Source organism: Elephas maximus, chromosome 27 (genome assembly GCF_024166365.1).
Source record: "Elephas maximus indicus isolate mEleMax1 chromosome 27, mEleMax1 primary haplotype, whole genome shotgun sequence".
Classification (NCBI taxonomy): Eukaryota; Metazoa; Chordata; class Mammalia; order Proboscidea; family Elephantidae; genus Elephas; species Elephas maximus.
The window spans coordinates 35,494,080-35,522,013 of record NC_064845.1 but is presented as its reverse complement, the minus strand read 5'-3'; the positions used below and the strand labels follow the sequence as shown (position 1 = coordinate 35,522,013).

Genomic DNA, 27,934 nt, shown 5'->3' with positions numbered 1-27,934 from the left:
CAAATCTTCTAGAAAAAAAAGAAGATCCGCATTTGCTGTCCTCACTACCTCTCATTGCTTCCCCAGTGCCTTTGCCCTGACTCTTCCCTGTGCCTGAAACATTTCCCCAGATAGGGCTCCCACCCTCTCCACCTTTGAGTTATTGCTGAAATGACACTGGGCTCTATTTAAATTTTCACCCCTAGCACTTCCCATCCCTATTACCCTGCTTTATTTTATTTTTTCTATTAAAAAAATCCAACACACTAGATGATTTACTAATTTATTATGTTTATGGTATGTCTCTCCCCACAAGAATGTAAGCTCTAGGAAGGTAGGGATTTTATTTTGTTCATTTCTGTACTCTCAGCACCTACAATAGTGTTGATAACATTGTGGGCATTCAATAAATATTTGTTGAACAAATGAATGAATGAATGAAGAGCATCACGCTGGTGAATAAACTTTCTGATTTGCTAAGTCACCATTTAGTATTTACATGGGGGACCAACAAGGCCAAAACCAAAATAACACCCCAGAGCAGCCAGTTTCATAAAAAACAGAGAGTAGTAATGTAGTAAATGCTTTCGAAGTATAAGATTGGAATGATTTTGAATATTTCCAAATGCTTACTGAGCACTTCACAGAAAAGGGAAGGATGTGGCTTTTCTAATCCTTTAATTTCCCCAGGGATAGAGAAGAAAAGTATGAGCATCTATGTGAGTTGGGAGATATCCCAGCACCTGGGAATAATAGATTTCTTTCATTGTAGTAGAAGTTATCTGCCTTCCATGGTGCCTCACACAGAGTAAATGCCCACTAAATGGTAATTGACTGGCTGAATGAATGAATGCTACATATTGCCCATTTCAGTGAGTATTAAAGCAAAAGAGTAATCAAGAAACAGACAGTAATCAAGCAGTGGACTAACAAGTATTTTGAATAGTCTTAGTATTTTCCATCTGCTGCCTTTTGAAGTAGACCGTTAATTGAATCCATGATTGAGACGGTCCACTTGACATCTGAAAGATGTGCCTTCTAGACAATGTGATTGAGGTGGAAATAGGTAAGGTCGCTACTAAAAGGGGCCAGAGAAAACTGCAGGGCCCAACTGCAGAAGCTGGTGCATGACTGGAAGAACATAAAAAATTCAATGTAGAATTGCAGGTTTGAAAATGTATTGAAAACAAGCATTAGAAAATCTTAATTCTAGCCTTAGTCTGTGAATCTGCTCAGGTTATCTTATGGTAAGTTTCTCATCATAAAATGAGGGTGTTGAGGCCTGTTTTAAATATTTCCTTGGGTTATTTTCAGAATTAAAGGGGGGTTCTATGTGTGTGTGTGCATGTGTGTGTGAGGAGATGCATAGAATAGAACACGGGTATAATGCCAGGTAACGGTGATTAACCCACCCGATTAGTTGGGTGCTTTTCAAACTAATCCTTAAAGTAGGTGCACAGTGGCTTCCCAATCACTATTTGAGAAACTGAGCAAACAAGCCTCTATTTCTTTTTCAATGCAGTTTGACAACACTGGAACGTTCCAAGTGATTCCAATTCCACCAGATGGGGACTATGACCCATTAGAAAGACTTCAGCGCTGTTCACTTTGCTATGGTAAGATTAGTGAGATGAATACTATTATGCTGAAAAGCTAAAATGTCTTTTTGGTGAGCTACTGATTCTGGCTTTATCAAAGATTCAGATTTTTAATTGTAGGTTCTATTTTCAATTTGCCAGTTTTCCAGTATCATATGTCAGGTTTTTAACTTCTATAGTGTGTGAAGTTTCCTAAGAAGTTAAAAGTTGGTTTAGAAGATTACCCCAGTTGATGTATCTTTTGGGGAGCCAATTTGGTGGTTTGTATAAAAACCTCAAAAATATTGAAACTGTGTTTTAAATGAGTTTAGATATGACTTGTAGACTTCAGGTATACACGCTACCTACATCTTCTTTCACCAACAAAATTTTCAGTTGTCTTCTAATGGCCACCAAAATACTGGAACATTGAAAACGCTTCATTAACTGAAATGATGTGAGATTGAAGAGGTTAGTGATCAAATTATTAATTCTTAGTAATTAGTCACTGAATTGCTTAAAGATCTCAAACAACAGTGCTTTGTTGTGCCAGCTTTGAACCAATGAATCTCTCTGTGTTTTCAGATAAATGTTTTCCAAATATTTGCCTCAAAGAGGTTTCTTTACCTGAAAATTCATACATGGATGTAGCCTTCCTCATAGACAATTCTCAAAATATAGCAAATGATGAGTTTAAAGCCATGAAGGCATTGGTGAGCTCAATGCTTGACAACTTCGACATTGCTGCAGACCCTTTAGCTTCAGACTCTGGTGATAGGATTGCCTTGCTGAGCTATTCTCCTTGGGATAAGAGAAGGAAGAGTACAGTGAAAACGGAGTTCAAGTTTACAAGTTATGGCAACCAAGTCCTAATGAAGAGGTACATCCAGGATTCCCTCCAACAGCTAAATGGAGAAGCCACCATTGGCCGTGCCCTACTATGGAGCATGGAGAATCTCTTTACAGGAATACCCAAATTAAGAAAATACAAGGTCATCTTTGTGGTCTCAGCTGGAAAAAATCTTGAAAGGAAGGAATTCTTGAAGAAGATGGCTCTGAGGGCCAAGTGTCAAGGCTATGTCATATTTGTGATTTCCCTGGGTTCTACACATAAGGATGACATGGAGGAGTTAGCCAGCTACCCACTTGAACACCATTTGATACAGCTTGGGAGGATTCATAAACCAGATCTGGATTATATTGTGAAGTTTATTAAGCCATTTGTATACTCAGTCAGACGTAAGTCATTCAGCTGTTCTTCTTTATTTTAATAAGAATATGGTGTTTGTTAATAGTGTTGATAACCTAATTTATCTTTGCATCTACAGCTAATCCAAACATATGATTTAGGTGGTGCGATGGGGTGGGGAATGGGACATATCCTGGCTATACCCTGTTTATACCTACGTTGGTCATAATGTGGTGAGACCTTTTTTATGGTTGATTCCCTTAGCCAAAATCTCAGCACCAGAAAGTACAGAGTGACTGGAGGTCTCCTGACCCACACTCTCACAACCTGAGGAAGCTCCAATATAGCTCTTAGATGATCTCCAGGATGAGCATTTACATAAAAGTTTTACCTGCTACACCTGGTTTGTTTCCAACCTTGGCTTACCTTGGAGACCTGTCTGAGGGTATAAAGACAACACAGTCCTGTGCTTTTCCCAAAGAGTCTGGGCATACAAACCACCTAGGAGTCGGATTAAATGCAGGTCCTGATTCAGGATATCTGGAGTAGAGCCTGAGAGCCTGCATTTCTAGCAAGTTCCCCAGTAATGCCAGTGGTGCTGGTTCATGGACCATACTTTGAGTAGCAAGGCTACAGGTTGGCACAAAATCATCATCCGCATGTGGATGCCAGTCCAAGAACTGTTTATTATTGGTCTGTGAAGAGGTAAGGGGAGAAATTGAAAGTAAGCATCTAGAAACTTTTAAAGCAATTTGTTGTTGCTGCAACATGCGAGTGCATGAGCAATGGACTCTGCCTCGTTGAACAGTATATCGGCCAAAAATATCAGTCCATCAAGGGTTAGAAATAAAATTACATTGTCTTTTACCACAAATGGTTTGAGAAATGCTCTCCTAGAATAGTGGTTCTCAACCAGGGGTGACTTCCCCCCGCCAAGGGACATCTAGAAATATCTGGAAACATTTGGGTTGTCACAGCTGGGAGATACTACTGACATCAGATGGATGCTGCTAAAGATACTACAATGCCCGTGTCAGCCCCCCACCAGTCTAAATGTCGGTAATGCTGAGGTCAAGAAACTCTGTTCTAGAGAATCCCACAGGATCAGAACTGAACTTTTCTGAGAATCTGACAGGTTTAGAGCTAGATTCTGCCAGAATCAATCCCACCACGCTAGAATGCAAAAGTTGTCCTGGTGTTCAAGGAATCCCGCAACATCACCACAATGAGAATATCCTGAAAGTTCATTCTTCATTGCAGAGTGAGTTCCACCTTTTCATGTGACTCTCTATGGAAACCCTGGTGGCTTAGTGGTTAAGTGCTACAGTTGCTAAGCAAGAGGTCAGCAGTTTGAATCTGCCAGGCACTCCTTGGAAACTCTATGGGGCAGTTCTACTCTGTCCTATAGGGTCCCTATGAGTCAGAATTGACAGCAGTGGGTTTGGTGTGGGTTTTTCTCTATGTAATTGGAGAATCCAATAACTACCTTCTTGGGAATACTATATTGCATTAAATCTAAGATCCCCTCAGTTGTAAGATGCACCATTATTTTACGTAGGAAGGAAGGAAAAAATGCCTTCAATGAATTTTGGTACAAACTTTCCTATTAGCGTTTTTGTTTTGTAGCAATTGGAAGAGTTCTTTTAGACTTAGGTATATATATTATTCTTGTACATACATAAAAAGGAAAATATATGTGAAATAGATGGGTTAAGACATTCCTGAAACAATTTTTTGTTTAGAATTTGACACTTGTGAACTACTTTTTGACTCAGAACCATCAATATCCACTTTTTTTTTCTTCCATGCAATATTGTTCTTTGTGTCATCAAGATGGCTATTGATGCAGCATTTTTAAGACTGTAAAATAACTCAAAGCTGGTGATGCTGGGCTGTTACGTGGCTTTGCGACTTTGTAGTGTTAGCTTGCTTTTGACCCCCAACAGAAGAATGTTGCCAAACATATCTGAGTCACTGCCTTTCCACCACCACCTGGTTCATAGGGATCAAAAGACTCCCCTACTAATACTTCTTGAATTATTTTCCCAATTGCTGACCCCAATTTGACAAGTTTTATAAAAGTGCTGGTATTTCTGATGTGCCTGCCTGCACAGGCAATGACAACTACATTGGAGTTCCGGCCTTACCAACAGCAAGTGTCAGATGCAATTGGTTAGAAGTCACATTCTCATTTCAGAGAAATGGGGTGGGGGGGTGTGGGGAGGGTGAACGCACCTTAAACCAGAGAAATACGATAATTATAAGACCACAGAATTTCTCTGAGATATTTTCCCGAAGTCTTGGGTTGTTCAATGGTCAAAGGCCTCCTCTAACTAAAAATGGTTTATTTTCATTAAATGAGGGGAAAATGATACACTTCTCAATGTTCCGCCACTTACAGAACAACATCAGGTGGGAATACAGTGGCATATTATTCAAACCTGTAAGCTAAAAACCTCTCTGCGATTCTTTGCCTCCTATGAAATCAGCGTTAATTGGTGTAGAAGCACCAAACAGCATGATGTAATAAAACATTACCTCTTCTGTGTTTGATCCCGCAGCATACGTCTGCACGCAAAAGCTTTAGAGAATCAGAATAAAATTTCCCTTCAGTTATGTTGATCTGAGCATGTGAAATCATATGTCCCTGTATCATCATTAATCATTAAATGAGCAATTTGAGGAGGCCTGTTTCCTCTGTGACCCTGGTAATTCTTTGGCTGCTAAAATGTTCTAAAATCAGGTTTTGAGTGCTGTTTCTAGTTGCTACCATTTGCTGTTTTCACGCCAGCCAAATTATACTGAAATATTTTAGTGACATTTATTGCTTCAAGAGGATTCCTGTTGGGATTCTCTTTACCTAAAAAAGAAAAAAAAGTTTAAAAATCTAACAATAACTTTGCTCTCTCAACAGGAGGGTTTAATCAGTATCCACCACCAATGCTTGAGGATACCTGTAGACTCATCAGTGCAGAAGGAGAGGATTTTCAAAATGGCAACCTCCAGTGAGTTGAAAAGCTCTGATATTTACAAGTGACTGCCAATTGACTGATGGGTGTAGAGCTGGCTTATAACAGGTTATTAGGTTGAGGAAACTAACAAGGTCTCTGAAGTAAAGGCTCTTCACGTATTCCATTTTCTGTAGCAGAAATTTCGGATCAAGCGTGCTTTCTGACTTGATGTTTCTATAATGTCTTCTTAAGCTTTATTACAATTTTTTCATTTAAATTCATGGTTTCCTCAGAAATTACCATATTCATATTAATCCCAAAATAAAATAAAATAAAAAAGAACAGATTCATTCAGTCAATTCTTACTCATGGTGACCCCATGTGTGCCAAAGTAGAACTGTGCTCCATAAGGCTTTCAATGGCTGATTTTTTCAGAAGTAGATAGCCAGGCCTTTCTTCTGAGGTGCCTCTAGATGGGTTCAAATTGCCAACTTTTTGGCTAGCAGTCAAGTGCTTAACTCCTACCCCAGAGTAGAACCCACAGTTTAGCCTCATCTCACCTCAGCTTCATTTCCCATTTCTCAATGGATCCAGTAAGTCTAGTTTCCACATGAGTTTGAAGTTCCATTCCATGCTTTTCCTCCTTTTTATCAGGATCCATCTGTTGGGTCTTTGATTAAAACATTCAGTAATTGTAGCCAGGCACGATCTGTTTCTTTTGGTCTCATGATAATGGAGATAGTAGTTTATGGAGGCAATTAAACCTACAGTCCATTTCCTTCTCTGATTCCTGGGTCTTCTTCTTCCTCTGCTGTTCCAGGCAAATAGAGAACAGTTGTTGTATCTTGGGTGTCCATTCGTAAGATTTTAAGACCCCAGGTGCTACTCACGGAACTAGGAGATAGAACAGAAACTCTAAAAACATTAGGCCAGTTGACTGGGTAGATCTCTAAACCTTCAAACCAAGAAAACTAATCCCATGAAGTGTTTTGTTGTATCCAAGTAATATCAACCACACAGCAATCACATTGAATGACATGTTCCAAGTGGAACAGGGAATACCTCACCTTAATCTTTTTAGCCAGTCCACCTCACAGCCACTCTCAGTAAAGTATGTTGTTGTGTGCCATCAAGTTGATTCCAATTCACAGTGACCCTATAGGACAGAGTTGAACTGCCCCATAGGGTTTCCTGGGCTGGGATCTTTATGGGAGCAGATTGCCATGTCTTTTCTCCCATGGAGCCACTGGCAGGTTCGAACAGCTGATCTTCTGGTTAGCAGCCATGCACTTAGCTATTGTGCCACCAGGGTTCCACCCCCACATGTCTGTCAGTTGGTTGTACTGTGGGGGCTTGAGTGTTGCTGTGATGCTGGAAGCTATGCCACCGGTATTCAGATACTAGCAGGGTCACCCATAGAGGACAGGTTTCAGCTGAGCTTCTAGACTAAGACAGACTAGGAAGAATGACCCAGCAGTCTACTTCTGTAAAGAACTAGCCAGTGAAAACGTTATGAATATAGTGGAACGTTGTCTGGTATAGTGCCAGAAGATGAGCCTCCCAGGTTGGAAGGCACTCAAAAGACAACTGGGGCAGAGCTGCCTCCTCAAAGTAGAGTTGACCTTAATGACATGGATGGAGCAAAGCTTTCAGGACCTTCATTTGCTAATGCGGAATGGCTCAAAATGAGACAAAACAGCTGCGAATTCCCATTAATAATTGGAACCTAGAATGTATGAAGTATGAATCTAGGAAAATTGGAAATCATCAAAAATGAAATGGAATGCATAAACATCGATATCCTAGGCATTAAAAAAAAAGTGAGCTGAAATGGACTGGTATTGGCCATTTTGAATCGGACATTCATATGGTCTACTTTGTCGGGAATGATAACTTGAAGAGGAAAGGTGTTGCACTCATCATCAAAAAGAACATTTCAAGACCTATTCTGAAGTACAATGCTGTCAGTGATAGGATAATATTCATACACTTACAAGGTAGACCAGTTAATATGACTATTATTTAAATTTGTACACCAACCACTAAAGCCAGTGAAAAAAAAAGCCAGAGATGAAGAAATTGAAGATTTTTACCAACTCTGCAGGCTGAAATTGATCAAACTTGCAATCAGGATGCACTGATAATTACTGATGATTGGAATAGGAAAATTGGGAACAAAAAAGAAGGATTGGTAGTTGGAAAATACGGCCATGGTGATAGAAACAATGCTGGAGATTGAATGATAGAATTTTGCAAGACCAAAGACTTCTTCATTGCAAATAACTTTTTTCACCAACATAATGGCAACTATACACGTGAACCTTCCCAGATGAAATACACAGGAATCAAATTGACTCCATCTGTGGAAAAAAGACGATGGAAAAGCTCAATATCATCAGTTAGAACAAGGCCAGGGGCCAACTGTGAAACAGACCATCAATTGCTCATATGCAAGTTCAAGTTAGAGCTGACGAAAATTAAAACAAGTCCACGAGACCCAAAGTACGACCTTGAGTATATCCCACCTGATTTTAGAGACCATCTCAAGTATAGATTTAACGCACTGAGCTCTAATGGCCGAAGGCCAGACCAGTTGTGGAATGACATCAAGGACATCATACACGACAAAAGCAAAAGGTCATTAAAAAGACAAGAAAGGAAGAAAAGACCAAAATGGATGTCAGAAGAGACTCTGAAACTTACTCTTGAATGTAGAGTAGCTTCCCTGCCTCTCCTTAGCTTCTTCTTTGTTTTAGGGTAAATGTTGACCATTTGGTCTCATATGTTTGATTAATTTAAGGGAGCACAGCATTCATGGGTGATATTGTTTATTTTATAAGCCCATCGCTTATTTTAATGAAAGATGGCTACAGGGAGTGGCTTCAGTTCCAAGCTCAAAGGGTGTCTTAGGGCGATAGACTTGAGGGTTCCTCTAATCTCTATTGGTTCAGTCAGGTGTTTTTTTTTAGAAATCCGAGTTTTGTTCTACATTTTTATCTAAAATTTTACTGATAATTCCAAAAGGATTTGCAGCAATACATCAACAGGAATTGCCAGAAATTCAAGGTGAATTCAGAAGAGGACATGAAATGAGGGATATCATTGCTGATGTCATAGATCTTGGCTGAAGCAGAGACTACCAAAAGGATGTTAACCTGTGTTTTACTGAGTATGCAAAGGCATTCAATTATGTGGATCATACAAATTATGGATAACATTGTGAAGAATAGAAATTCCAGAACACTTAATTGTGCTCATGCGGAGCCTGTACATAGACCAAGAGGCAGTTGTTCAAACAGAACAAGGGGATACTGTGTGGTTTAAAATCAGAAAAGGTGTGCATTAGGGTTGTATCCTTTCACCATACTTATTCAATCTGTATACTGAGCAGATAATCCAAGAAGATGGACTACATGAAGAAGAACAAGGCATCAGGATTGGAGGAAGACTCATTAACAACCTGCGATATGCAGATGCCACAACCTTGCTTGCTGAAAGTGAAGAGGACTTGAAGCACTTAGTGATGAAGATCAAAGACCACAGCCTTCAGTATGGATTATCCTCAACATAAAGAAAACAACAATCCTCACAACTAGACCGATAAGCAATGTTATAGTAAACAGTGAAAATATTGAAGGTGTCTGGAATGTCATTTTATTTGGATCCACAATCAACACCCATGGAAGCAGCAGTCATGAAATCAAATGATGTATTTCATTGGGCTGGAGTTTAAAAGTTTGTAAGTGGCCATCTAAGATACAACTATGGGTCTCTTCCCAACTAGAGCAAAGGAGAATGAAGGAAACCAAAGACCCAAGGAAAAAATTAGTCCACAGGACTAATGGACCATGAGAACCACAGCCTCTTCTAGCCTGAAACCAGAACTAGATGGTGTCCAGCTACCACTACCAACTGTGCTGACCAGGGACACAATAGAAGTTACTGGTTAGACCACTTCCTGTGATCACCTTTCATTAAAATAAGAGATTGGGTTATAAAATAAACAATATCACCCAAGAATACTGTGATCCCTTAATCAACCATATGAGACCAAATGGTCAACTTTTACCCTAAAACAAAGAAGCTAAGGAGAAGCAAGGAAGCTAAATTAATGGAAGCAGAACAAAAAGGATGGACATAATAAGAATGTGGACACATTATGAAAAAAGTAACAATGTCATGGAACAAGTATAAAAATTGTTAAATGGGAACTTCACTTGCTATGTAAACTTTCACTTGAAACACAAATAAAAAAAAAAAAAGAAATCAAATGACATATTGCATTGAGCAAATCTGCAGCAAAAGACCTCTTTAAAATGTGAAAAAGATATCACCTTGGAGACTAAGGTAAGCCTTAGCAGAAGAACGAACAAATCTGTCTTGGAAGAAGTACAGACTGAATGGTCCTTTGAAGTGAGGATGGCGAGACTTCATCTCAAGTACTTTGGACATGTTATCAGGAGGGACCAGTCCCTGGAAAAGGACATCATGCTTGGACAGGGATGGACCAGTAAGCAAGGTATGCAGGGGCTTAATTGTGTTTACTTACTAATCTGTAGTGCCCAATTTCACGTGAGTTTCACAACATCTTTGATGACATCAGTCAACATCAGGTGTCTATACAAACATGAATTTACTTCTGGGCTGTCAATTCTATTCCATTGGTCTATGTGCTTATTATTGAATCAGTACCAGGCTGCTTTGATTATTGCAGCTAAATAGTATGTTTTGAAATTGAGACATGTGAGACCTCCCACTTTGTTCTTAAGAAGGTTGAGTAATCTTAATGAATTATTTTGTTGCACTGAAGTTAAGTTTTTTTAATGCTCTGCAATTATTTTTAAGAAATGATTAGGTAATCCTATCAAATTGTTGAGATAGTTGCATTCCCCAGTTGTCAACAATCACCTAAAACTCTGCCCCCCCCCCCATTTTTTCCCCTAGATTTATCGACAAACCACATGAGATGTCTTCAGGAGACAACGGCTTCTTTGAGGTGGAATTAAGTGCTGGGAGAGACTCATCTTTTGTGTTGGAGGACAATAGAAGTGGCCATTTGGTTTATATTCCGAGCGAAATAGTTAAGCCACCAAAATTATTTATTAAATACGAAAATGATCAGGTTCCTGAAGAAATGGCAAGTCTCACTTCTGGTAAGGAAATGAAAAATCACAGTTGAAATGCTTAAATAAGCCGGATCCTCATCTTTTAACACTAGGAAAGGATCAAATATGTTAAGGCTGGTATCTAAATTGACTTTTTTTCAAGTTCAGGGTGGGGCAGAAACTACTGCTTTTATTGAAATTGAAGAAGTAAATGGTGACAGGCACCATGAGGGGTTCACGGATGTAATCTCTGAGAAATAACCCTGATATTCTCAACAAACTTAAGATTTTTCTAGAAACCACAAATGAGAAAGTTAGTGTGCTATATAGAAGGAGGCAGTATAGACAGCATCAGAATAAAAGGACAGATTAAAACACCGTTTCAAAGTTGGCCTGGCCAGTGCCCCAGAGTTTGTGATTCCATGAGAAGATATGTTTTATTTTGGCGGTACCTGGAGAAGATAGAGTATAAACTCCCCCACCACCTACGTTATGCATTTTAAAGGCGTGTTAATAATCTCTTGTCAGGATTTGATGTTTTCAAACAAATAAGATAAAGAATTTTCTCTGTATTTTCACTGATAAGGTTGAAATACTCAACAGGCTAGTTGGCCATTCCATCTATGCATTTAGTCTTCCAAAACGCTCATCTGGTCAGAATGCCAAGATTTAAGCATTAGGTCATAAGTATGATGGATGTAGTTAAAATATGCAGGAATAAAGAAAAAGAGGGCCAATTCATGCTGTCATGTTCATTCTTGGCAGCTTACTTTGGTAATTTTTCTTGTGTTCAACATACACGTCCCCACAACCATTTCCGAAATGTAAATATTTGAACTTTATTTTTAAAACATCCAAACTTTCCTTAATAGAAAGCACAATGAAGAATTAAAAAGTCAAACGTCAGTTGAAAAATAAGGCATCTGAGCTATAGAAAGAGATAACATAGTAGAAAACGATCTGTGTCGTGCCATGGCATTGAAATATTCAGGTGTGCACATTTTTTAGTTAAAACAATTCTTTTATTGTCATGTAGACATAGTCTAAAGAAGAGAATGTTAAATATTTGTCCTTTTTCATGGATGTTATTAATTTGGGGGTATTTATTTCGACAATACAGGAATGACAACAACCCTCAAGGCACAGAAATTTATTATGCTACTGTTTAAAAAGCAGCAGAGAAGGCCTTTTGGCAGAGTGTTAGAGTAGCAAAATTGTCATTTGTGATTGTTTTGTTCGGGGTAAACATTCCAAAGTCTAGTAAGTCAAAAGGGTGAACCTTCTAAGGAAAAATAGATATGCCTGGCTATTAAAAAGATAAAACTCATCTTTATAGTCCTCTTTAATGACCATTGTTCAGTAGTAAAAGAAAGGCTTTTCATTTGGTTTTTCAGATGCCTGGTAATCAAGATGATACTTGTAGCCAGTGTAAGGTCCAATTTGGCTGAAGGAATAATTGTAAATTGTCAGTTACCCCCACCCCACCCAGTTTGTCCTGTAGTGGGGTGACGTGTGCTGGGAGTTTCGTGGAGAACCATGTCAGTTTGTGATAGCCTGAGAGTCTCAGACCTGAGGGATAAAAAAAAAAAAACCAAACCCACTGCTGTTATATATATATATATACTTTAAAATAAATCTGGGTGCCTGGCCATAAGTGTTTTCTAGGGACTTTGTGCTCTTCCTTTCTTTTTTGCCATCCTTAGCCAGTTGCCAAGAACTGCTATGAACTTTCTGTATAATGTGCTATCCTTCTGGAGAGTAAAATGTGGTTCAGTTATTGTATTCAGTCACTGAGAGAAGAGCTTGGATAAGTTCCAGGTATATTGGACAAATAAAAGCTTGATAACTTTCATATGCTGTGTTTATGTTACTCATTTATGATTCTTATGGCTGTTGGCTGATTTTTCTGCCCTTGAACTGAGAGTCTTGGGGGAAGGTCAGGAACCTGAACCGTTTAGGAAATTTATGAAGCTCCAAGAGTCCTCCTAGAGTTGTTCATAAGAAGCACAGCCATTGATTGTCTCCCTAGCTATGTCCCTACCAATACTCTTACCTCTTCTCCCTCCTACCTACTATAATTTCCAAATTAATCTTCAGGGCCTTTCCTGGCCCTCTCCATTCCAATGGAGCAGTCCAAGAACAACCTGTATGACATCACCTGGAAGTCCTTAGTAAACACAGATTCCTGAGTCCTGCTCAGAACAGGGCCTCCAACTGGTTCCTTCAGGTTTGAATCCATACTGAGAATTTACATTTCTAACAAGTTCCCAGGCAATGTTAATGCTGTTGGTTAGGGACCAATTAAAGAACCACCAGTGGAGCGGTGGTTCTCCAAATTTATTATACATAAGAATCACCCGGGGATCTTGTTAAGGCATAGTGGTCAAGTGCTATGGCTGCTAACAAAAAGGTCCGCAGTTCAAATCTACCAGGTGTCCTTTGGAAATTCTGTGGGTCAGTTCTACTCTGTCCGATAGGGTCGCTATGAGTTGGAATCGACTCAACGGCAACAGGTTTGGTTTTTCTGGTTTATCCCGAACCTACTGAATCAGAAACTCGGGGGGTGGGGCTCAGCAGCCTGGGTTTTAACAAGCAGCACAGGTGATTCTGACATAAGCTGAAGTTTGAGAACATCGTACCACCTTGATTTGCCAAATTTGGTCTGTGTTCTCAGTGGAGCTGGAAGTATTTGGGTATCTAGTATCACGTAACAGAAATGTGACAAATCCTACTTCCAAAGGGTACCAGGTGTTACAGCCAGGGATGTAATTTCATTTTGCCCATCAAAAAACACTGACCATCCATCCATCCAACCAACCAAGCAACCAACATCTGTCTAATGAAATGCTCTTAAGATTCAAATATATAGGGATTATCTGAGATAATATTATACATTTTGACCATGACATCTGCAATACAAAAATTCCTTGGAAAACACAGTCCCTCCTAATCATTTACCAGTGGAATGTGCCTTGATCTTTGAGATTATGTAATAAAGAATGAGTGGTTTAGTTCTAATTAAATTGCAACTGTTGACACAATGGCTAGCCTACAACTTTAATCAAGGACCCTGCATTACCCAATATTTAAGGTATAACTAATCTACAAGATTAAAGAGGGGCAGGATAATTTGCTATGAATGCTAACTACCAACCTAAACTTAGCCTACAGGCTAAGTTGATATTCTTTTTGATGAATTTCATTAAGGAATGAGAGCAACACTTGCCCCTTCAGACTAGGCTGGAGTGGTGCTCAAGGAAATTAGTGCAGAGTTGTTTTGTTTTTTTTTTTTTCCTTCTTTTCCCCTAACTTTAATCTGATTGTGATCTACAAATCAGCTTAAAAAAAAAAAAAAAACCTGTATAATCTTTTGACTTTGAATCAATCATAGGGTATTACAGGTGGAAGGGAATTTAGTGTTTACAAACTGAACTAGGGGTGGTTCTACCTTACCCCACCTAAAGGGATATTTTGCGATGTCTGGAGCTGGTGGCATAGTGGTTAAGTGCTATGCCTGCTAACCAAAATGTTGGCAGTTCAAATCCACCAGGCACTCCTTGGAAACTCTATGGGGCAGTTCTACTCTGTCCGATAGGGTCCGACTATGAGTCAGAATCGACTCGACGGCAACGGGTTTGGTTTTTTGTTTGTGAGACATTTTTGGTTGTTGCAACTGGACGGTGCTACTGGCATCTAGAAAGTCAATATCCTACAATGCACAGGACAGCCCCCCAAAAAGAAGGCAAAGTCTGGCCAAACTGTCAACAGCACTGAGGTTGAGAAACGCTGTTTTAGAAGAAACCTTATGCCCCCAATGTCATGGAACTAGCAGACGCAGTATAGGGACTCAGGAGTCCTACACTTGTCCACTGTTTTCCCATGACACCTCCAGGATTCTGCTAATTTTTTTTAAATTATAAAAGGACTATCATAAAAAAAAATCATATCTTATAAAATTTATATAAAAAGAGTCCCAAAATCAAGCCATTTAATGAACTGAGCACTTTTTAATGTGGATCATATTCTTTTTTCCCATAGACATATAGGCTTACATAGTTTTATTCCATTGTATATCCTGCTTTTCATGTAATATTATGTTATGACGTTTTCCATATTGCTGCAATCTTCATACCGATTTTCCTAAATATCCTCATGATGTTTCTTTACATGATGAATGTATTTAACCGTTTCTGTCACTAAACCACTTACTTTGCTTCTAATTTTCACTGTCATATATTAAACAGCACTATATATTTTTTTTGTATATCATTGCTTCTGCTAAATTTAAGTCTATATTGTCATTAAATGTAGCAGAATTGGCTTTTGAGTCATCCCGTGGAATACCAGCTGAATGTCTTGCTTTCATCTCGGTACACATTCTAAAGAGGAGATCAGTAACAGAATTGTGGCCATGTCTGAATTTTAATGGCATGTTTCATGAAATCTGTAGGAAACCTCAACCATCTTAATGCTCATTTGGGAATAAACTGAGTCTCCTGTTGCTTCATTTTAAACTATAGACTGAGGTTGTTGCATTTACCTTTTCTCAGGAATTCATTTTAAATATTGTTATTGTAGGTTCCATTGTCTCCCTTGAAGGTTTTGCAAGACTAATGTGAACTGGAAGTTCAGTGTATGTTGACTTTCAAATGTTCACTGAATTTGCTTCTGTATGTCTTCTGCAGTCATTTGTTGTAGCTAATAAAGAAATGTTCTAGAGTCCTGGTTACATCTTATTTCATGTGGGCCCCTTTCTAATGGGACAAAATGTGAATACCTAAATTACCGTATGCTTGGGTGATAGTGGCGATGGTGATAGAAGTGGTTATGCTAGTGTTGGTGCTGGTCATGGTGACGGTGAAGGCAATGGTGGTGAAGATGTTTGCTGTTGCTGATGGTGGTGGTGGTAGAGGTGGGTGGTGGAGATGGTAATGGTGGCAGTATTGGTGATGGAGATGATGACGGAAGTAGATGTATGAGCATGGAGTGGTGGTGATGCTGGTAGTCAGTGAGAGCGATAAAGGTGATGATGGTGGTGGTGGTAATGGTGGTGGTGGTAGTAGTGGTGGCAATGGTGATGGTGGTGGCAGTGCTAAGGGTGGTGGTGGGAGGCGATGGTAATGACAGTGGTGGTGGTGGTGGCGGAGGTGGTGATGGGGACAGAGGTAGAGGTATGAGGATAGTGTTGTAGCGGTAGCGATGGTGGTAGCATTGGGGGTGGTAGTGGCAGTGGAGGTGGTATTGTCAGTCCTCATTGAGAGCTTACTATGTGAAAAGACCCTGTTAAGCATTTACATAGATTTTCCCATGGTTACTCAGATATTCTTTCATGCAACAAATATGCACACTCTCATTTGATTATTGAAGCAATGCATGAGGAACAATGGTGACAAACAGAAGCTACTACGTGTTGAGTACAACTGTGTGCTGGGTATCATGCTAAGCACTTTATATTCATAATTTCATTTAATCTTCACAACAGATCTATCATCATCATCATTATTCTATTTTGCAGATGAAGTCACTGATGTAACGATTAAAAACTTCACCCAGAGTCATATATAGCTTGTCAGTAGCAGAGCCAGGATAAAAACCCATGACTATCTGCACTAAGGCATTGACTTTTTTTTTTTTTTTTTATAATTTTTTATTGTGCCTTAAGTGAAAGTTTACAAATCAAGTCAGTTTCTCACACAAAAATCCATATACACCTTGCTACACACTCCCAATTACTCTCCCCCTAATAAGACAGCCCACTCTCTCCCTCCACTCTCTCTTTTTATGTCCATTTCACCAGCTTCTAACCCCCTCCACCCTCCCATCTCTCCTCCAGGCAGGAGATGCCAACATAGCCTCAAGTGTCCACCTGATCCAAGAAGCTCACTCCTCACCAGCATCCCTCTCCAACCCATTGTCCAGTCCAATCCATGTCTGAAGAGTTGGCTTCAGGAATGGTTCCTGTCCTGGGCCAACAGAAGGCCAGGGGCCATGACCACCAGGGTCCTTCTAGTCTCAGTCAGACCGTTAAGTCTGGTCTTATGAGAATTTGGGGTCTGCAACCCACTGCTCTCCTGCTCCCTCAGGGGTTCTCTGTTGTGTTCCCTGTCAGGGCAGTCATCGGTTGTAGCCGGGCACCATCTAGTTCTTCTGGTCTCAGGCTGATGTAGTCTCTGGTTCATGTGGCCCTTTCTGTCTCTTGGGCTCATAATCACCTTGTGTCCTTGGTGTTCTTCATTCTCCTTTGATCCAGGTGGGTTGAGACCAATTGATGCATCTTAGATGGCTGCTTGCTAGCGTTTAAGACTCCAGATGCCACTCTTCAAAATGGGGTGCAGAATGTTTTCTTAATAGATTTTATTAAGGGCATTGACTTTTAACCACATATGCCACGATGTCTGGTGATAGCATTGTCCCCATTTACAAATGAGGAAATATATCTGTTATGGATTAAATTGTGTCCCCCCAAAATGTGTGTCAACTTGGCTAAGCTGTGATTCCCAGTATGGTGTGGTTGTCCACCATTTTGAGATCTGATGTGATTATCTTATGTGTTGTAAATCTAAACCTCTATGATGTTAATGAGGTGGGATTAGAGGCAGATATGTTAATGATGCAGGACTCAATCTACAGGATTAGGTTGTATCTTGAGTCAATCTCTTTTGAGATATAAAAGAAAGACGGGAGCAGAGAGGAGAGGGACCTCATTACCACCAAGAAAGAAGAGTTAGGAGTGGAGCCATGCTTGGACCCAGGGTCCTTGTGCTGATAAGCTCCTAGACCAGGGGATGATTGATGACAAGGACCTTCCCCCAGAGCTGGCAGAAAGAGCCTCTGGAGCTGGTGCCCTGAATTCAGTCTTGTAGTCTCCTGGACTGCCAGAGAAAAAAATTCCTGTTTGTTAAAGCCTTTCACTTGTGGTGTTTCTGTTACAGCAGCACTAGATAACTAAGGGAGCCCTGGTGCCACAGTGGTTAAGAGCTACAGCTGCTAACCAAAAAGTCAGCAATTCAAATCTACCAGCTGCTCCTTGGAAACCCTATGGGGCAGTTCTACTCTGTCCTGTAGAGTCACTATGGGTCAGAATCAACTCGGCAACAATGGATTTGGTTGATATAACTAAGACACTATCCAACTGTCAAATTGGAAGATAAGTTAATTCATGTCATCTTTTGGGAGAGTTATTTTTAAATAATTTTGGTGGCACAATTGTATTTTTAAAATTTATTAAAAAAAAACCACCCAGCTTATAAACTTTCTAGGGGCCATGAAGCACAGAATAACTCCATTAAAATCAAAGTGCCAGATCCAGGTGGTTGGGTAGAATCGACTTCTAAGGCATTCATCACTTTTTCTCAGTATGCTGGTACCTTTCTGCAGCCTACTATTTCAGAGTATGGAATAGTCCACAAGATTCTCTATCCCCATCTAAGTGCCAGCCGCACATGTAAGAAGTAAATTGTCTGCCTAACCTGGAAAAGTCTAGACTAAGAAATACATATGTTACAAGTCTTTGGGGCAGGCAGATGAGAGAAAGAGAACCTCAAAGGGCAAAACAAGAGAATTTAGAACATGTCTGTATTTCTCTTCAGAATAAAATTGATGACACACAATCAGATATGTATACTTGTGCCTGCCTGCCCTGCTGCCCCAGCCCACGCCCCTTAGAGCTTGGCCAGTGACCCCACTAGTCAGGAGGGAGGACAGGACTGGGTCAGTGACATTAAATGACCCAAAACCAAACCAAACCTATTGCCATCTAATTGATTCCAACTGATAACACCCTATAGGACAGAATAAAACTGCCCTGTAGGGTTTCCAAGGCTGTAAATCTTGTACAGAAGCGGACTGTCACATCTTTATCCTGCGGAGCAGCTGATAGGTTCAAACCACCGATTTTTTGGTTCGCAGCCGAATGCTTTAACCAGTGCACCACTATGGCTCCTTGTATTAAATGAAGAGGGTGTAAATTATTCCCAACTCCTCTGAGGTTAAGCGTGCATAAAAAGAACAGAACGAGCTTTCTCATTTCAGAGAGTATGCATGCACCCATGCATGTGTGTGTAGCTTGTATTCCACTTATATCACTAACCCTGCATTTTTCTTTATGGAAGTTCTGGTTTGCACAATATAGTATAATGAGGAGGATTTTCAAATACCTGCAACTTTTCTATTTGCTTTCCTCTGAAAATTGCATTATGAAGTACTTAGGATTTAAGGAGCCCAGTGGTTAACCTCTCGGCTGCTAATCAAAAGGTTGGTGGTTCAAACCCACCAGTGGCTCCATGGGAGAAAAGACCTGGAGATCTGTTCTTGTAAAGATTTCAGCCTAGGAAACCCTATGGGGGCAGTTCTACTCTGTCCTATAGGGTTGCTATGAGTTGAAATCAACTTAGAATGTAAGAGCCTGGGTGGCACAAGCTTTTGCAATCAGCAGCTAACTTGAAGGTTGGTGTTCAAACCTACCAGCAGCTCCACAGAAGAAAGGACTGGCCAACTGCTTCCATTAAGATTACAGCCAAGAGAATGCTGTGGAGGACAGTTCTACTCTGTAGCACATGTTGTTGCCATGAGCCAGAGGCTGACTTAATGGCAGCTAACAACAACAACTTAGGATATGCTAGGCGCTGTGTAAACTTTATTTAATTATCTCAACAACTGTGTAAGGTTGTAGTTTATTATTACTACATTCAGATAATGAAACTGAGACATGGAGAGGTTTAAGTGACTAAGGGTTCCAGCACTAGCAAAGCGAAGATCCAGGAATCACACAAACTCTAATGATCCTGCTCATAATCATTGCTTTACACTGCCTAGAAAAAATATTGCAAATTTCTTTTAATTAATATAATTTCCTGCTTTTGGAAGAAAACTTTTCTGATGGCTTCAATCAGAAGGAGTCACAACTGTTGGAGAACCACATTCTTCAAACTAGGTCCTAAGACCTTAGGTGAGCTGGTTAGTGTGTCCCTTATTATTTATGCTCCAGCCTCATATCTGATGTGGAATTTTTCTGAGGGAATTAGATCCAGCTGAGTTCAAATCCTGCCTCTACCACTTACTAGCTGTCTATTCTTGGTCAAGTCATTTACTGTCTCTAAGCCTCAGCTTGCTTATCTGTAAAACAGGAATAATGGTAATTCTGTCCTCATAGCGTTCTTCTCGAAATGAGAAGAAACAGTTGCAAACATCCATTAATAACTGGAACCTGGAATGTACGAAGTATGAATCTAGGAAAACTGGAAATCATCAAAAATGAAATGAAACACTTAAACATCACTAGGCACTAGTAAGCTGAAATGGACTGGTATTGGTCATTTTGAATAGGACAATCGTATGGTCTACTATGCTGAGAATGACAACTTGAAGAGGAGTGGCATTGCAGTCATCGTCAGAAAGTGCATTTCAAGATCTAACCTGAAGTACAATGCTGTCAGTGATAGGATAAAATCCACACACCTACAAGGAAGACCAGTTAATAGACTGTTCTTCAAACTTATGCATCAACCACTAAGACCAAAGATGAAGAAACTGAAGATTTTTATGAACTTCTCAGTCTGAAATTGATCAAGCATGCAGTCAGGATGCACTGATAATAACTGGTGATTGGAATCCAAAAGTTGGAAACAAAGAAGAAGGATTGGTAGTTGGAAAATATGGCCTTGGTGATAAGAACAATGCTAGAGATCGCATGACTGAGTTTTGCAAGACCGACGACTTTTTCATTGCAAATACTAACATAAATGGCAACTATATACATGGATCTCACCAGATGAGAATCAAATTGACTACATCTGTGGAAAGAGATGATGGAAAAGCTCAGTATCATCAGTCAGAACAAGGCCAGAGGCCAAGTGCAGATCAGACTATCAATTATTCATATGCAATTGCAAGTTAAAACTGAAGAAAATTAGAACAAGTCCATGAGCATATCCCTGAATTTAGAGACCATCTCAAGAATAGATTTGACGCGTTGAACACTAATGACCAAAGACCAGACAAGTTGTGGAATGACATCAAGGACATCATACATGAAGAAAGCAAGGGATCATTAAAATGACAGGAGGCAAAGAAAAGACCTGAATGGGTGTCAGGATGTCAGAAGAGACTCTGAAACTTGCTCTTGAACATCGAGTAGCTAAAGCAAAAGGAAAAAATGATGAAGTAAAAGAGCTAAACAGAAGATTTCAAAGGATGGCTCAAAAGGACAAAGTATTATGATGACATATGCAAAGACCTGGAGATAGAAAACCAAAAGGGAAAAACACACTTAGCATTTCTCAATCTAAAAGAACTGAAGAAAAATTTCAAGCCTCGAGTTGCAATACTGAAGGATTCTACAGGGAAAATATTAAATGATGCAGGAAGCATCAAAAGAAGATGGAAGAAATATACAGAGTCACTGTACCAAAAAGAATTGGTAGATGTCCAACCATTTCAGGAGGTAATATATGATCAGGAATCGATGGTATTGATGGGAGAAGTCCAAGCTGCACTGAAGGCACTGGTGAAAAACAAGGCTCCAGGTATTGACGGAAAACCAATTGAGGTGTTTCGACAAATGGATGCAGCGCTGGAAGTGCTCACTTGTCTATGCCAAGAAATTTGGAAAACAGCTACCTGGCCAACTGACTGAAAGAGATCCATATTTATGCTTATTCCTGAGAAAGGTGATCCAACCGAATACGGAAATTATCAAGCAATATCATTAATATCACAGCAAGTAAAATTTTGCTGAAGATCATTGAAAAGCGGCTGCAGCAGTATATCGACAGGGAACCGCCAGAAATTCAAGCCAGATTTAGAAGAGGACATGGAACTAAGGATATCATTGCTGATGTCGGATGAATATTGGCTGAAAGCAGAGAATACCAGAAAGATGTTTACCTGTGTTTTATTGACTGTACTAAGCCATTTGACTGTGTAAATCATAACAAATTATGGATAACATTGCAGAGAATGGGAATTCTGGAACACTTAACTGTGCTCATGAGGAATCTGTACGTGGATCAAGAGGCAGTCATTCGAACAGAACAAGGGGATACTGCATGGTTTAGGGTCAGGAAAGGTGTGCATCAGGGTTGTATCCTTTCACCATACCTATTCAGTCTGCATGCTGAGCAAATAATCCGAGAAGCTGGACTATATGAAGAAGAATGGTGCATCAGGATTGGAGGAAGACTCATTAACAACCTGCATTATGCAGATGACACAACCTTGCTTACTGAGAGTGAAGAGGACTTGAAGCACTTAGTGATGAAGATCAAAGACCACAGCCTTCAGTATGAATTACACCTCAATGTAAAGAAAACAGAAATCCTCACAACTGGACCAATAAACAACATCATGAAAAACGGAGAAAAGTTTGAGGTTGTCAAGGATTTCATTTTACTTGGGTCCACAAACGACATTCGTGGAAGCAGCAGTCAAGAAATCAAAAGACACATTGCATTAGGCAAATTGGCTGCAGGAGATCCCTTTAAAGTGTTAAAAAAGCAAAGATGTCACCCTGAGGACTAAGGTGCGCCTGACCCAAGCCACAGTGTTTTCAATCACCTCATATGCATGCAAAAGCTGGACAAGGAATAAGGAAGGCTGAAGAAGAGTTGATGCCTTTGAATTGTGGTGTTAGCGAAGAATATTGAATATACCATGGACTGCCAAAAGAACGAACAAATCTGTCTTAGAAGAAGGACAACCAGAATGCTCTTTGGAAGCAAGAATGGCGAGACTGCATCTCACATACTTTGGACTTGTTGTCAGGAGGGATCAGTCCCTGGAGAAGGACATCGTGCTTGGTAAAGTAGAGGATCAGCGAAAAAGAGGGAGACCCTCAATGAGATGGATCGACACAGTGGCTGCAACAATGGATTCAAGCATAACAATTGTGAGGATGGTGCAGAACCGGGCAGTGTTTCGTTCTGTCGTGTGTAGGGTTGCTATGAGTCGGAACCAACCTGAGGCACCTAACAACAACAACAGTGTTACAAGGAAGACTAAATGAGAGAAGACATGCTGATTACTGAGCCTGAGACCTGAAGCAAAGTGAATGCTCAATTAAATACTCAGAAGGTGGAAAACCAAAAAAGAAAGCATTGCCAACCTTGTGGAAGTCGTTTTATAAAATGTGAACATGAAAAATGTCTGCTTACAATTTTGTGGACAGAAACTTACATTTAAAGTAGCCTCAGTTGCATGTGACTTGCCTATGGGGAATACTTGGCTAATTTCAACGCCTGGGTAAATTCCAGGGTAGACCACTGGATAAGTCATGCATATCTTATTTTTTATCTTGAAGTTTCCCACAAACCACTGAAAGGCAGCACAGCTGCTTCACGGCATACTTAATCCCAGTCCAAATGGCTCAAATCCATTAGTTTTCCCCTTCTACCTAAACTTCCTTTCTACCCCCGCTTCTCCCTAAAGTCACTGCAACACACTTGGCAATGTGGCTTAAATCCTTGGCCAAAGTTAGGCTAACACCTGGGGGTGCTTCCCAGGAAATTCAGCTGGACCTCTTGCTTCTCCTTCCAAGTCTTATCCATAATAAACAGAGCTAGGCCTTCCACCTCCGCCACTCTGCCATGCTAAGGGAATTCTTCCACAGAGTCAAAAACGGGAATTTGGTTCGGTGACATTTCCAGAAAATACACAGCACTTTTGTGAGCTATAGATATATTTTATCCATACTTCTTCAAGGTTTGGGACCATGGTGGCACAGTGGTTAAGTGTTTGGCTGCTAACCAAAAGGTCGGCAGTTCACATCCACCAGCCGCTCCTTGGAAACCCTATGGGACAGTTCTACACTGTCCTATAGGGTCACTATGAGTCAGAATGAACTCAGCGTGTTCGGTTTGGTTAGGTTTTCTTGAAGGGAAGTCTTTTTGAAGGCCCAGTCGTCGTAAGTAAGATGAATTTAGACCCAAAGCAGAGTAATTATACCTTCTGTTTGAATAAACTTTAGAGTTTTCAAGGCACACTTATCTACATTTATTGGTTCTCATGCTTATCCTGGAAGTAAAACCTATTTCCAGAGATTTTGTAGATGAAATAACCCTCTTTAGAAAATAATTCTGCAGGTACTTCGGAAAGGGCTTGAGATTTTTCTTGTTTATAAAGAGAAAACTGGAAAAAGCAGGAATATTTCTGATATGGGCATGCATGAAAAAATATTCTGTTAACATCGTAAGTCAACCCTTCACCTTCTACCAGAGCATTTACGAAATACTTTTCCTTATATTTTAACAAGTATATTGGTTGGCCTTTTTAAAGAAGTTGAAACACAGTTGTGGAAAATAGAGATACTGATAGCAGAGCAGGTAATAGTTAGGGTACTCCAGGATTGTAAAATTCAAAAAGGCAGAACTGTCCATCGAATTATCTCATAGTTCCTAATACTTAGGGCTGGGAACTGTAGAAATGTTTATGTGTTGATGTTTTAAAGAAAAATGTATTGTATAGTCTCTACAGCAAAGAAGAATATAAAATATATACTTTTGTCTGCATGTCTACTTTCATGTTTAGTAGTTTAATGGGACCTCCATCTCGATCAAAAAATTCTAATATGAGTTTGAAACTAGGTTAAAACTAGGTGAGAAATGGGAGGAGGCTTATAAATATGCTTGTGAAATGCCAAATCCTCTCAAGTATTACAAATGTATTACTATAGGAAGATTCTGGTCCATAAATGACCATTTCTTAGTACTTTGCGAAAAGGAAAACAACATGGGGGCTTCTCAAACAAGATGGTCAGTTCTCATCTATTAGAGCAGCCCACAATGGAGTAACAGGAACTGGGTTTACTTCCTACCTGAAACAAAAACAAACAAACAGAAATACACATACATATATACATACGTGTGTTGTGTGTGTGTATATATATAAAACAATAGTTTTCAAGACACTGGATATGAGGAAATGAAAGACATTGATCCCTAAAAGATGGAAGACAAAGGAGGTGAGGCCTTCTTGGAAGGGTTTCCAGGACACGGGACAGGAAGGGGGAATTCAGGGAGAGCCAAGTGGACTCACTGAAATGAGGAGACAGAGCTGAGACCAAAGTAGTTGGAGTTTACAGGGAAGAGTGCCAGAGAAGAGAGAACTGCACAGAGAAAACCCAAGAGATCTCTGGAGGTTCCCCTCAATTATTCAGCAGCTTACTGAAAAATCTGTATGTGAGGGAATTAACAGAGGCTGGGGAAAGAAACATCTGACAGGTTTAGAGAAAAGTGCCAGTGGCTCACACAGGGTCAGGAATAAGTGCATTTTCCCACAGAAAAGATTGGAAAAAATCATAATTCATAGAATATTGCGTAAAAAACTCAGGAAGGTTTTGCCTCAGTGGTGGGAATTAAGCACTACTCTAGATCAACCTAAAAATCATAAAAGACCCCAAATGATCAGTTTCAAATGATCAGTTTCCATGCTAACTTACTACTTCCCAAAGGAAAGCACATGAATATTTACAAGAATACAAAAGAACACTAACCCAACAGGGAAAATTTCACAGTATCTAGTATAATAAGAAGAACCAAATACAATGCATAATTGCAGTGCAGTGAAATACATAATATGGCCCTTCTACCCATAGTTTTTATAACTCTTGCCAAATGACTGGGTGGGACCATGCAAATGAGGTGCTGGGGCCCACCAAAGGAATTGGATAGCTTGCTAATAATGTAAATAAGGTGCCTGGCACCCTTGTGGGGATGGGGCTGTGTAAATAAGGTGTATGGATCCCTAACAAGGGGATTGGTCAGTGTTGTCATTTCACTAGGCATAAAGGGAGACAGGGAGGATCTGTAACATACAAAACAGAGAGAGATGGCAGCACAGGAGCAACATGAACGATAGTGGCTCGAGACAGCAGGAACCAGGAGACTGGTATGAGATGGCTGCAGTGGACTTGCCAACCTACGGAGCTAAGAGTTGTAACACTTGCCCAAGAAGGCCCCCAGTAGCAGGGTCTGGCAGCAATAAGGCTCCAGCAGGGCCCCGTGGCAGAGGGCGAGAAGAAGCTGTCCTGATTGAAGAACTGCATCTTGAGTTATTCCTGTTATTTCCAAGTTGATCCCAATCCCAGGTTGAACCCTTTTACTTTCCTGATAAGCCACTTAACTGTAAGTACAGTTTGTGAGTTCTGTGAGACATCGCAGAGAATTATCAAACCCAAAGATGGGAGGGAGAGTAGTTGATGTTAGAGATGATGGACAGGTACAGCAGTTTGGAAAAGCTGGACATTTTGGACATTTTTAACCTCTGCCTCATAGGAACCAGCTTTTGTGCTGATCTTTATAAAAGAAATTATTCATTTAGTTGGTGTTAGAGTGGTGGGATTCACTGCCATGGCTCAGGCTCACTGGAATATGTGGTATTGAAAAAAAGGGATAAGTGAAAGAATGAGAAATCTTTGGTTTCTGGATGGGATAAAAAAATCCATGAATTGAAACGAGACCCATTGCTGTCGAGTCAATCCTGACTCATAGGGACCTTATAGGACAAAGTAGAACTGCCCCAGAAGGTTTCTGAGGAGTGGCTGGTGGATTCAAACTGCCAAACTTTTGATTAGCAGCTGTTACAGTGCAATCAGTCAGTTACCCAAGGCAAAAGCTATTCATGGGAATTTGGAGGGGTGGATCTAACTCCTGAGGAATTGGCTAGTTGGATGCATGTGGAAATACAGAGTGATAAGGAAATAATGAGACATACAATCCCTTGGCTGTTGTTATAAAGAATGTAGGAGTCGATTGTAGCACTGAGCCAAACCCAGATCCAGTCCAGTTGGAGCTATGACCAATAGACTCAGGGCCAACCTGGAAAGGAAAAGTTATGTCGGAACAACAAGAAGTACCCCTGTGACAGATGGTTACCAAGAATGTAGTCTGGGAGGGGAACAGGCAAAACCAAGAAACTATTGAAACCAGGGTATATAGTGTAAAGGAAGGGCTTCAATTTGTAGGTCTGTTTTTTTTTTTTTTATCATCAGCTTCCTGATGAACCATTACTAAAATGGATTGTGAGAGCAGCTAATTTAAGGGTTTGTCTTGGGTTTTGGATGCTGCAGAATGGAAGAGTATGTTTGGGGTGATGCAAGACCCACAACTCACTATAGAGCAGTCATGAATGATGATACAAGATCCAGTTACACAGCAGATTAACCTGGAGGGGACAGCCAGCCTGGTGGACTGGATAAAATTTGCAGTGAGATTTGTTTACCCTGAGAAGGGAAACTGCCCCTCTCCCCCTTTAAATACCCAATGGAACACTCCAGAAGAAGCAGCTGGTGTCCTGCTTATGCAAGCCATGCTGAAATGGCTTTATGGTGATCAGTATTTTCATCCAATGAGTATGCCCCATACACAGGTCATGGTAACCAAAAAAAAAACCAAATCTGCTGCATTGACTTGATTCTGATATGGTAATCAAGGGAGCCTCTTCTGCATGGGCACATCATGTAACCTTGCCACTGCAAAACAAAGCAACAATCAAGAAGACTTGTCAGATCTGTGGGCACGGCTTCCCCACGTGGGTCTTACAGATGCAAGAAACATAAGGGTAATTCATAGGCAAACAGGAAGAGGCGATGGGGAAAGAACTAACTCTGGAAGGATGGAGACTTTTAAATGGCTGCTAAGAAATGAGATGAATATAGCAGACATTGATTGAGTTGAGACAAAGATTCTAATGCAGCACTACAGGAGGTTGGGTAGACCTAGCTGGGAGAAATTTAATGATAGGAAGTCCCACCTGGGACCGTTTGAAGCAGAGGCTCAGCTGGTTGATCAAGATAAGGATTGAGAGGGGGTCAGGATCTTCTGGTCCAGCCCCCAGCAGGGTACCTGAGGCCATATGCGCATGTGTGGGTGAAATGGCCCGGGGGTGGGGAAGAGACCTTCTTGGGGCTCCTGGACACAGGAGCACAATGTACTGTAACTCCAAAACCTGTCAACAAAATCTTGAAGGGGCCTAAGTTTAGACTGGAGGAACATGGGGATGCAATGGTTGATGGGACTAAGATGAAAGTTTGAATGAGAACTGGAAGATTTAAACAGATCTTGTATGAAGTAGTTGCATCTCCCTTACCTGAATGTATTATTGCTATGTGTCTTAGTTATCTAGTGCTGCTACCACAAGTAG

At 40.3% G+C, this 27,934-nt stretch overlaps 1 protein-coding gene across 1 annotated transcript in view; it reads left to right on the top strand.

The window, feature by feature from the left end:
- The window catches only part of LOC126068279 (collagen alpha-5(VI) chain-like), a 122,277-nt gene that overhangs the window by 81,273 nt on the left and 13,070 nt on the right, over positions 1 to 27,934 (top strand). Inside the window, exons 34-37 of the mRNA XM_049870732.1 lie at positions 1,502 to 1,595; positions 2,142 to 2,795; positions 5,660 to 5,750; positions 10,641 to 10,849. Of these exons, the coding sequence (XP_049726689.1) occupies positions 1,502 to 1,595; positions 2,142 to 2,795; positions 5,660 to 5,750; positions 10,641 to 10,849 (1,048 nt within the window). The remainder of the gene's footprint in view (positions 1 to 1,501; positions 1,596 to 2,141; positions 2,796 to 5,659; positions 5,751 to 10,640; positions 10,850 to 27,934) is intronic.